General features: G+C 44.0%; 1 protein-coding gene across 2 annotated transcripts; it reads right to left on the bottom strand.

Moving 5' to 3' along the window:
• Positions 1-370: 370 nt before the first annotated feature.
• On the bottom strand, positions 371-11,117 carry RPS15 (ribosomal protein S15). 2 transcript variants are annotated; one of them, XM_081313643.1, is made up of 4 exons: positions 11,097-11,117; positions 3,310-3,395; positions 2,190-2,424; positions 371-537 (listed from the first exon to the last, which is right to left on the bottom strand). In XM_081313643.1, the coding sequence occupies exons 1-4, from the start codon at positions 11,097-11,099 to the stop codon at positions 424-426; spliced, it is 438 nt and encodes a 145-aa protein (XP_081169769.1). In that variant the 5' UTR covers positions 11,100-11,117; the 3' UTR covers positions 371-423. The 2 variants fall into 2 exon arrangements, with proteins under 2 accessions (XP_081169769.1, XP_081169768.1); XM_081313642.1 differs by lacking the exon at positions 11,097-11,117 and adding an exon at positions 7,598-7,673.
• Between the last annotated feature and the right edge of the window lie 767 nt (positions 11,118-11,884).

Here is an 11,884-nt window from a genome sequence, read left to right as displayed (position 1 = left end):
AATCGGGGCCAGTCACGTAGGCGCTTCAGCCTACAGTCATGACTTAAGATGGAAATGCCAGGGTCTAATCAGTCAAAAATCAAGGGCTATCCATAGGTCTGAACTTTGGTAGCACAAGCCCACATATAAGCGTGACCAAACAGCTGTACAAACAGCCCTCCTTCTCATGAAGCTGCTACTGAGTAGACAAACAGGCAGCCTTCTCTGTTTGTAGAAGGAAAATTAAGTCTTATTTGACTACATTCCTTCCCCCATGGAGAAAAAAAAATCATGTTATATTATGGTTCTCGTCCTCTTACCTGCTACATAACGAACTGTAAATCCCACAAACTCAAAAGCATGACTGAGGTGAAGATATAGACCAGCCAGCTGTTTGGGAAATGTTTTTATTTACACATAAAAATACCCTTCCCCAAAACGCTCTTATTTTAGAGGAATGAACCGAGATGAGTGGGTAGCCCCGATCCCAGGTCGACCATGTTTCACAGGCTTGTATGTGATGGAAAATTCTCCCAGATAGTGGCCGATCATTTCAGGCTGAAAGAGGGTGGAAAAAAAGCATATTGTTTCCAAGAAACACATAATGGAAAGGAATGGAAAGGTGAGTCTTTCAAGAAGATGGAGAAAAGCAGTTTTATAAATCAGGTAGCAAATTTGCATTAGGGATACAAAAGGAATGCCAAAGCACTTTTTTTTGTTAATGCAAAAAACTCATCAGCTTCAGAATAAAGCACAGATAATCCTCAACTTACAATCATTTATTTAGTGTCCAAAGTTATAATGGCACTGAAAAAAACAACTTATGACCAGTTTTCATAACTGCTGCAGCATCCCCATGGTCACCTGATCAAAATTCAGATGATTGGCAACTGGTTCATATTAATGACGGTTGCACTGTCCCATGGTCACTTTTTGAGACTTTTTGACAAGCAAAGTCAATGGGGAAGCCAAATTCACTTAATAATCGTTAAGTGACAATCTGTTACTTAACAACTGTGTTATTAACAAATGCAGTAATTTACTTAACAACTGTGGCAAGAAAAGTTGCAAAATGGGGCAAAACCCAACAACCGTCTCGCTTAGCAACAGAAATTTTGAGCCGAATTGTCATAAATTGAGGACTACCTTTATATAAAAAGAGAAACTGCCTCACAATATTCCCAAGATTTATTGGCAAAGGTGGTTTTGCAACACAGGTGATGAATTTGGAGGGAAATTATGGCATTCAAATATGACAAACTATGAATTTCTTATTTGCTTTTATGATCCGATGGATACATTTCAACAGTTGCAATGATGACAGCAAACTTGTTAAATCTTGCTGATGTACTCCTTATTCTTGTTTATATAGATAGTGGGATTGTAAGACGCTCAGTTGACAACTGAAGCAATCCATGTTGAACAAAAATGGATTAAATCAGGCATCCTGTCCTTTCAGGATTTGGTGCAGCTGCCAGATAATTTCAAACCTAATTTTGTCTTAACGTAACTTCTCCCTTTTCCTTGCTCATATAAAGGTTCAAAGTCTAATCTTGGATGTCCAAATCTGGCAAGTTTTTAAGAGCTGTGGACTTCGGAATTCCCCAACCCGCCATCCTGGCTTGGGATTTCTGGGAGCTGTAGCCTGCAAGACTTAAAAGTTGCCAGGTTGGCCACGGTGGTCTAATCCCAGCCACAATTGATGTCCCACTTCCAACAGGGGTTAAGGAATTGTGTTCTTTGATCAACTGCTTGTCTTATCTCAGTGATGGCGAACCTTTTAAAGACCAAGTGCCCAAACTGCAACCCAAAACCCACTTATGTATCGTCGGGTGCCGGGTGGGTGTGGCCCATTGGGTGGGCGCGGCTGCAGTGGTAACGGCAGACTGGGTGGGACTAAAAAGTTCAATCAATCAATTCCAACTGTGCGAGATCTTTTTTTTCCCCCGCGAGAAGTTGAAATTGATTTGATTGAACGAATTTTTTTTCTCCTGCACATGGCGGCAGAGCCCTAAACCGAAAAGGTTTTATAAAACCCAGCTGAAGGCCTAGGAGTGGGGCGACGGTGCTCATGCCCACAGAGAAGGCTCTGTGTGCCACCCGTGGCCACGCGTGCCATAGGTTTGCCACCACGGTCTTATCTGCAGAAACGTGGTCACTTGGGGCGTCTAAAATGGATCTCTGCCTCCCCTCCCAGCCCAATTCCTCACCTTTATTTCCACTTGGTTGAAGGTCTTCCCGTTGTACACGCCCACCATGCTGCCTACCATCTCCGGAAGAATGATCATGTCACGCAAATGGGTCTTCACCACTTCCGGCTTTTCCATGGGTGGCGCATCCTTCTTGGCCTTGCGGAGACGCTTGAGCAGCGAGTGCTGCTTGCGGCGCAGGCCGCGATTCAGCCTCCGGCGCTGGCGGGCACTGTACAACTGCATCAGCTGCTCGCTGGAAAGGAGGAGAGAGGTCCGATCAGGTCAAAAGTGACGCCTGCAACCCAAGGCGAATGAGCCAAGGGTCCCTGCGGGAAGGCGAAAAGGGTTTCCCATTGGAAATCGGGTGGATCTCGGAAGGAGATCCAAATCCTAGAAGGGGAAGGATCTGTAGGAGCAGAGCAGGCACAGGTGGGGATGGCGTTAAGTATGTCATCAGCTTAAGAGTCCTTACATTGCCACAAGCAATCCGAGTCCAGCTGCCCCCTTGAATTCCCTTGACCAGGGGTAAGCAACCTCAGCTCTTTTATGACTCGTGGACTTCAACTCCCAGAATTCCTGAGCCAGCATGGTTCAGCTTGGAAACCTCTCCCTTTCCCCTCAGCATGGCTGGCTCAGGAATTCTGGGAGTTGAAGTCCACGAGTCATAAAAGAGCCGAGGTTGCTTACCCTGTGGCCTTCACCCTTATCTAGTGCCAATGCAGATTTTAACTTTAGCCCACCAGATTCTTGCGTATAAGGCTTATATAGCAATACACAACTTAACATATGGTCCTGATCCTTTGCACCTGACAGGATCAGCGTCAATGCTTCCCACTCTTTACATGGAGAGCCACCATTCATCCTAAATTGTCCGTGAGACTTAAAAAAAAATAACGCCATCAATAACGCAACGAGCATCTTTCTCTCCAATCCAGCCACCCCAATCGACTTCCGATTCAAGATTTTCCGAAAGTCTTCTTATCCAGATTGTGCTCCAGAGTTCTACTTCTGGAACAGGTCTACCTTTTAAAGCCCCAATCCTATCGCTAAACAGGTTCAGACTGAACCTTCATTCTGCCGGCTGCCGAATCTGAAGCAAAGGAACAGAGGCGGTTAAACGAGAGAAGAGAGATCTTACTAAGACATGTCAAGGAGCTGGTCCAGGTCGACACCTCGGTAGGTGAATTTCCTGAAGGTTCGCTTCTTTTTCTGCTCCACTTCCGCCTGTTGCAGAAAGAGAAACAACACAGGACAATCGCATCTTGAGATACGGCGAAGCAGTAAGGTGAACTGGACCTCTTTGTTTTTAACGCCAACCTATTATTTATGGGACTTATGATTTAATAAATTCTCTGACTTCAGCCAAGTGCGATTTATTCAAACTAGAAAGGTATTCAGAGTAAGAAATCATGGCTAATCATGCTTCGTGGGATTGGAGGCTAAAACATACGAAGAACGGTTGCAGGAATTGGGGATGTCTAGTTTAATGAAGAGAAGGACCAGGGGGGACAGGATAGCAGTCTTCCAGTATCTCAGGTGCTGCCCCAAAGAAGAGGGAGTCAAGCTATTCTCCAGAGCACCCAAAGGCAGGTCAAGAAGCATTGGATGGAAACTAACCAAAGAGAGAAGCATCCTGGAACTAAGGAGAAACTTCCTGACAGGGAGAACAATTAACCAGTGGAACAACCTGCCTCCAGAAGTAGTGAATGCTCCAATACTGGAGGATTTAAAGAAGAGACTGGACAGTCATGTCTGAAATGGTATAAGGCTTCCTGCTTGAGTAGGGGGTTGGGCTAGAACACAGGTCCTCAATCTTTTGGGCACCAGCGACTGGTTCCAGAGTGTTTTTCTGCGGACCGGAGGGTGCATGATTTTCTGTGTTGCCTGCATCCCGCAGATGGGGGTTTGCTTGTTTGTGCGGCCCGGCTGCTGGCATGCCACGGCCCAGTATTGGTCCATGGACTGGGGGTTGGGGACCCCTGGGCTAGAATATCAAGGTCCCTTCAAACTGTTATTCTCTAATTCTGTGAGCCCATTATCTGGCCATCAGCCTTCCCTACCTGCACCTCACTACCAACCTGTCCACAGATAATCCTGATTTACAACCATTTAACTACTTGTTATGACAGTGCTGAAAAAAGTGACTTATGACTGGCCCTCATACCTACATCTGCCACAGCATCCCTCTGGTCACATGAACCAAATTTGGACACTTGGCAACTAGCATGTATTTACGATGATTGCAGGCAGCGTTCTATGTTAACATGATCATCCAGTTCTTGGGGGTTTTTAACAAAAAAGTCAATGGAGGAAACTGGCTTTGCTTATAGACTGCATGATCTACTTAACGACTGTGGCAATAAAAATCAGGCATGACTCACTTGATGTCCTATCACAGGGCACACTGGCTGAGGAATTCTGGGAGTTGAAGTCCACAAGTCATAAAAGGACCTAGGTTGAAGACCCCTGTCCTATCACATAGCAACGTAAGTTCTGGTCCCAACTGTGCTCATAATTCTATATCCCTCATCTCTGTCATCCTTTGCTATTCCTCAACTAAATAGCCACTTTCATGGCTACCTATGTAATCAACTTCCGTATTATTTTCTGATTAGCTGTTATGCCTGTCCAACTGTGGTGCTCAAATTAGCAATGGCAAAGCTATCGTGTACTTTCCCCATTCAATTTCAATTCAGTTCAGTTTTATTGTTGATTGCAGACTGTAACATTACTTTTTTTCTTAAACCATTGGTGCCTAACAGCCACGATCCTATTTATTTACAGATAATTAATCTCTCCAAACCTGGAAAGGTATCAGTGGCACATAATTCCCATTTATTGTAAATTCAGATAAACAACTCCGCATAAATAATAATAAAGAAAGAATAAAACAGTAAGGTGGGGAAAGGGAGGGGTGGGGAGAAAAAGATACTTACACTACTACAGGCATGCTGGCTGAGGGATTCTGGGAGTTGAAGTGCATAAAAGTCATAAAAGGGCCAAGTGTGAAGACCTCTGCAGTACTAAGTGGACCCAAAATTAAAGTACTATTCTTCATCAGAGGGAGCAGTGATAACATTGTGGCCTCTGGGGCTGATGGAAGAGTTCTTTTAACGGACTTCCTACAAGCCAGGAAGGGAAGGCCATTTGGATCTCTAAGGGCAAACTACTTTGTATAAATGCCTACTTGTAAGTTACCTAGAGTCACTCTGCTCTTAAGGCAGCATACAATTTGACAAAGAATCCTGTAAGAAAAGAATATTGTAATATTCTAGATAGAGTGCAGAGAACAACAACAAAATGACTATGGTCTGAAGGCTAAAACATATGAAGAACAGTTGCAGGAACTGGGTATGTCTGGCCTAATGAAGGGAAGAGCTAGGGATAACATGGTAAGACTCTTCCGATATTTGAAGGGCTGTCATAGAGAGAAGGTGGGTCACCTTATTCTCCAAAGCACTTGAGGGCAGGAGAAGAAGTAATGGGTGGAAGATTATCCAAGAGAGATGCAATTTACAACTAGGGAGAAATTTCCTGTCAGTGAGAACAATTAATCAATGGAACGGCCTGCCACCAGAAGTTTTAAGGAGGTTTTTAAACAGAAATTGGACAGCCATTTGTCTGGAATGGTATAGGGCAGGGGTCTTCAAACTTGGCCCTTTAATGGCTTGTGGACTTCAACTCCCAGAATTCCTCAGCCAGCATGCTGAAGTCCACAAGTCATAAAAGGGTCAAGTTTGAAGACCCCTGGTATAGGGGGTCCTACTTGAGCATTCCGTGCACCTTTGGTGCCTAGTCATGCCGGCCACTTGACCATGGAGATGTCCTCGGACAAGCGCTGGCTCTTCGGCTTTGAAACGGAGATGAGCACCGGCCCCTAGAGTCGGAAACGACTAGCACGCATGTGCGGGGGGAACCTTTACCGTTACCTTACTTGAGCAGGGGGTTGGACTAGGAGACCTCCAAGGTCCCTTCCAACTCTGGTATTCTGCAATTGAGAAGATTCCTGAAATTGGTGGTCCTTGAGAGGGAGCATGAAATGGGCCCACTTAATGTTGGGTGTGTGTGTACCCACACATGTACAAATGTTATTGGGATAAGGAGATCCTACAGGCGTTCAGATCCTCAGCCATGAAACTGCCCACTTTTATCCTTCTGCCCTCCAAAAGCACACAGGCCATGCTCTCACATCACTCCAATGGATCCACATTCTTGCACCACTCCCACCCGCTTCCCCAAAAAACCACCACCGTGAATGCTATTTCCCCCCTCCTTTATTATTTCCAATCGGGAAGGAAATCCACAAAATGCGTGGGACTGCCCTCAAAATGCAGACGGATCCGTGGGATGGACACCCCAAAAGAAAAAAATTCAGAAGGCGCGGCCAGGCAGACTCACACACACACACACAACCTAGAACTAAGGAGAAACTTCCTGACAGTTAGAACAATTAACCGGTGGAACAACCTGCCTCCAGAAGCGGCGAATGCTCCAACACTGGAGGTTTTTAAGAAGAGACTGGACAGCCATTTGCCTGAAATGGTGTAGGGTTTCCTGCCTGAGCAGGGGGTTGGACTAGATGACCTCCAAGGTCCCTTCCAACTTATTATTATTATTATTATTACACCCTTCTATTAGCTGCCTAGAAAATAATTTTCCAAGTTACTCTGTCTTTGAATCTGGAGGTACCATAAATATTTTGCAAGACTGCCATAATTTGTCCAGTTGAACCTGCATGAAAACGCAATGATCTTTATTTTTTTTCTGCCCCTTTTTTTTTACTCCGTGTTCATGGCATATAGATGCAGAGATCAGTTTCTAGTGGATGAAATACCCCTGGGGATTATTGCAAATGATTATCATTATTATTATTATTACACACACACACACACACACACCCTTGCTACACCTTCCCTTCCCCCCTTCTCTGTGGGCCGTCGGCAAGAGGCGAATTCAAGTAATAAAAAAATGCTATTAAAATGCCCCAAGGAATCAAATCCAAACTGCGTGCGTTGGGAGCATTTATTTATTTATTTATTTATGGCAACCTTCACCTTCCTTTCTGGCTTTGGGAAAACTCTGATAACGCTTTTTTCTTTTTCTTACGCTTTTTCCAGATTCCCCCTATAACAGGGAGCGAGGTTTTGGAAGGACATCCTGTTCTGAGGCTTTTTATGACAGCCGCAAAGGCAAAGGGCGTTTCTGGCAGGAGATGCTAGTTCTGGGCCCCACGTAATGCTCGCCAGCCATTCCTTCGGCTTTTGGCTAATCTCTCTTCATTTTATCCCCCAGTTCTCCTTCCTTCCCGTCCCTTCTCATCCCTTTCTCACGACCTAAAGCGACCCAAAGGCCGCCCTTCCTCTCTCTGCCGTCGGATGGATGCAGATTTCAAAGCCCGAGCGAAACCCTCTCAAAATTATACGCACCATCTTAGCCGCAGTCTTCTCCGAGAAAAGGCCGAACTCTCGCGCGACCTGCTCTTGATATCGCGAGAACCGCCAGTTCCGGCCGCACGAGAATGACGATTTTCCCTGTGTGTGTTTTTTTCCCCTCCCCTCCCTCGAGCTTCGAAGCGATCACTTCCGCCCACAGTTAGGAAAGGACGTGATGCGCATGCGGGACCTCGCCAAAGAAGTTTAGGTAGAGTTAACTGTTTGGCGGTATTGAGTTGTGTTTTTTTTTAACCACTGCGATTTTTCTTTAAGACAATATTATCTTAATGGAAAAGTAATCATAACGAATGGGATAAGGATATTTTTTTAATTGACCATTTGTATGGTCCAAAGTAATAACGAATGGGATAAGGATTTTTTTTAAATTGACCATTTGTATGGTCCATAAGTAATCATAACAAATGGGATAAGGATTTTTTTTATTGACCGTTTGTATAATCTCAAGCACCGGAATGCTAATTCTGGAAAAGATTCAGGGCGCTATTACCGGGATTTTTAAAAACAACTTGGAAGCTGGATTCAGCTGTGGTCTTTCTGAGGCCCAAATGACAGAAACCAATTAGACTCTAATTAGAGTTTTTGCATTCATGCAAGGGTGGCAGATTTATTTATATATTTATGTATTGCAGGGGTCTTTAAACTTGGCCGACTTGTGGACCTCAACTCCCAGAATTCCTCAGCCGGGCTTGCTGGCTGAGGAATTCTGGGAGTTGTAGTCCACAAGTCATCAAAGGGCCAAGTTTGAAGGCCCCTGGTTTAAATAATATGTAAGATCTCAACTTTTAATATATATAATCTATCCCCCTCCCCGCATAACAAATCTATGAGGTGGGATGGGCTGAGAAGAGTGACTGGCCCAAAGTCACCCAGCCCTTTTTCGTGTCTTGTCTTTTATAGTGCAAAATCACTTGTTATCTTCTAATAAGATTTATGTATTAGATGTATATGGCTGATTACAAGCTTAAAGCATGTAAGTATCAGGATATCAAAGGCATCCTCCTTTGATATCCTCCCTATATATGCAGCATATGACAATAGTTCTAGACCTACTTATTTTTAATAGCTTCCTTGGTGCATCTCTTATGCCTTTGGCTCATAAATTATCATAATGGCTCCTTGAGAATTAAGGAAGCCTTATACCCTGTTGCTGCCTGTAAATTTCCACTTGGATCAGATCAAAATAACTTGCTTTATATTATTTGCAATAATCCCCAGGGGTATTTCATCCACTAGAAACTGATCTCTGCATCTATATGCCATGAACACGGAGTAAAAAAAAAGGGGCAGAAAAAAAATGCAGATCATCTGCGTTTTCATGCAGGTTCAACTGGACAAATTATGGCAATCTTGCAAAATATTTATGGTACCTCCAGATTCAAAGACAGTAACTTGGAAAATTATTTTCTAGGCAGCTAATGTTGTTGTTAGTTGCGAAGTCGTGTCCGACCCATCGCGACCCTATGGACAATGCTCCTCCAGGCCTTCCTGTCCTCTACCATCTTCTGGAGTCCATTTAAGCTCACACCTACTGCTTCAAGGCAGCTAATAGAAGGGTGTAATAATAATAAGTTGGAAGGGACCTTGGAGGTCATCTAGTCCAACCCCCTGCTCAGGCAGGAAACCCTATACCATTTCAGGCAAATGGCTGTCCACTCTCTTCTTAAAAAACCTCCAGTGTTGGAGCATTCACAGCTTCTGGAGGCAGGTTGTTCCACTGGTTAATTGTTCTGTCAGGAAGTTTCTCCTTAGTTCTAGGTTGCTTCTCTCCTTGACTAGTTTCCATCCATTGCTTCTTGTCCTGCTTTCAGGTGCTTTGGAGAATAGCTTGGCTCCCTCTTCTTTGGGGCAGCCCCTGAGATATTGGAACACTGCTATCATGTCACCCCTCACCCTTCTCTTCATTAAACTACACATACCCAATTCCAGCAACCGTTCCCTATATGTAACATCAGGTTTCTTCTTGTTTTCCTGTATAAGTCTTAAAACATAGAATAAAGCACAGAGAGAAGGAACATACAATAACAGGATTGGAAGGGATCTCAGAGGTCTTCTAGTCCAACCCCCTGCTCAAGGCAGACCTTATATCATCCCAGTCAAATGGTTGTCCAATCTATATTTGAAAACCTCTCTAGGATGTGGGATTAGACAGACCTTTGGTGTGAAAAAGCAACATCTTGTTTACAATTCAGCAGGATGGCTAGCAGCAACTAGATGAGTACACCAAAGCCAATTTTTAATCTTGAGTGAATGGCATTTGATCTGATGATGGAGGGCGCTGTCATTCATCCATTGCCATACTTAGATCACTTTCTAGTCCACATAAGACTTGGACTAGCACTGATGATGTTACCTAGTTTGCGTAATGCAACATCTGCAAGAGAACAACCAAGCTCAGAGAGCATCAAGGACTCATTTCAACCGAGCTACAAATATTCTCCTTTATTGGTGACTTCTCTGTTCACCAAGCCTTGGTTTACCAAGGAGCTCCCGAAAATACAGCGGTGATGGAGCACTAGTTGAGAGAAGTTAGAAACGAACTTGACCAAATGTGGATAGAAGCTCATGACTGAACCTACACCATGGCAGTAAGAGTGTAAGAGTAGCAAGAATCAAGATTTCTCTCTCTTGATTACTTTGGGAGATTATGCCCCAGAAACCTAGTTTAGAGCTGCTTGCTCTCTTTTGGAAAAGGATCAGCAGGAATATCGTTCTGTGGACTTCTTTTGAGCAGATGGTGTTGTTCAAATTTGCCCAAGGCAGGATCTGAAGAGATGACTCACCCAACATCTTACAATAGGGTCCATTTCGGAAGTACAGTAGAAGCCTGAGCATTGCCACTTTTGAGTTTTTAGCTTTTAATTCCATCGTTCAATGTATTCTTCTGGGCTGCTTGTAAAGGTTGAGAATATGCTACAGCATTTTCACTTCCTGAAACGGAAGTTGCCTTGGATGGGTGGAAGGGGAAAAAAAAATCAACCAGATAGTTGCATAGTTTATTTTCCCTAGTATTTCAACATCTGCATAAAATCAGTCCGACTGATGATTTAGGGTATGATCTTGGTGTATTGCTGACATTCATATAGCTCCACCCTACGTTGAGTTACTGATGCAACGGAAGTTCTGTCAACGCATTGGATTAGGAAGAAGTGGCTGAATTCACTCTCGGCTCCAGTTGTGACTCTGAATGGGGTGGCACCCTCCCTGGAGGAATACGAGCAGTCCTCAGCTTACGACCATAACTGAGTCCAAAATTTCAGTTGCTAAGCAAGAGTGGTTAAGTATGGGTTTTGCCCAATTTTACGACCTTTCTTGCCACAGTTATTAAATGAATCGCAGCAATTGCTAAAGCTGGTAACACGGTTGCTAAGTGAACCAGGCTTCCCCTGTTGACTTTGCTTGTCAGAAGGACGCAAAAGGGGATCACGCGACCCCGGGACACTGCAGCCGTCATAAACACGAATCAGTTGCTCACCATCTGAATTTTGATCACGTGACCATGGGGATGCTGCAATGATCGTGTGAAAATGGTCTCAAGTCGCTATTTTTCAATGCTTGCATCTTTGAACAGTCACTAAACGAACTGCTATAAGTCGAGGACTATCTAAACGGTGTGGCTTGGAAGTTCTACTTTCACAGGTGTTGTGGGTAGGTAGGTGGGCAGGTGGAGCTCTTCCTGGAATGAGACACCTGGGCAAAAGGAGACGAAACCTTCAGTGCTATTCTGGGGTAGAGCTACTATCCAGAAACTGCAAACGGAACAAAATGCAGCTGTTACGTGCTGGAGGGTAAAAAAAAACAACTCTAGTTGTGTGAGGACTGCACTGACTGCCAACAGGTGATAACAACACAAGGGGTCCCTTTATAGCTTGACTTCCAGGCCTAGGGGAATAGCTAGGGACAATCCTTTTGGAATAGCTGAGGTTCTGGTGATGCTTCCCTCCCTAGTGGTTAGTAGATGGTTTAAGATAAGGCTGCTTCACAGATTTTTTAAAAATCTGTAATAACAGATACTTTGGATTAGGGACACTAGATAAGGTTGGTGGCTTTGTCCCTTTGGAGTAATTGATATTTTGACAAATGTAAATTTCCTGGGAGTTCTTGTAATTGGGCAATATACAAATAATAAATAACCCATTAAGTTTGCGCAGACAGACACCAGCCTATCTACCTGCAGATCCTATTGATAAATTTGGAATTTTCTCCCTTACAACAAATTATTTTAACATTGCAACACAAGCCAATTATGTCCTGGTTAATGAC

This window comes from Vipera berus, assembly GCF_964194415.1.
Source record: "Vipera berus genome assembly, chromosome: 1".
NCBI classification, from domain to species: Eukaryota; Metazoa; Chordata; class Lepidosauria; order Squamata; family Viperidae; genus Vipera; species Vipera berus.
This window is presented reverse-complemented; position numbering and strand designations above follow the sequence as displayed.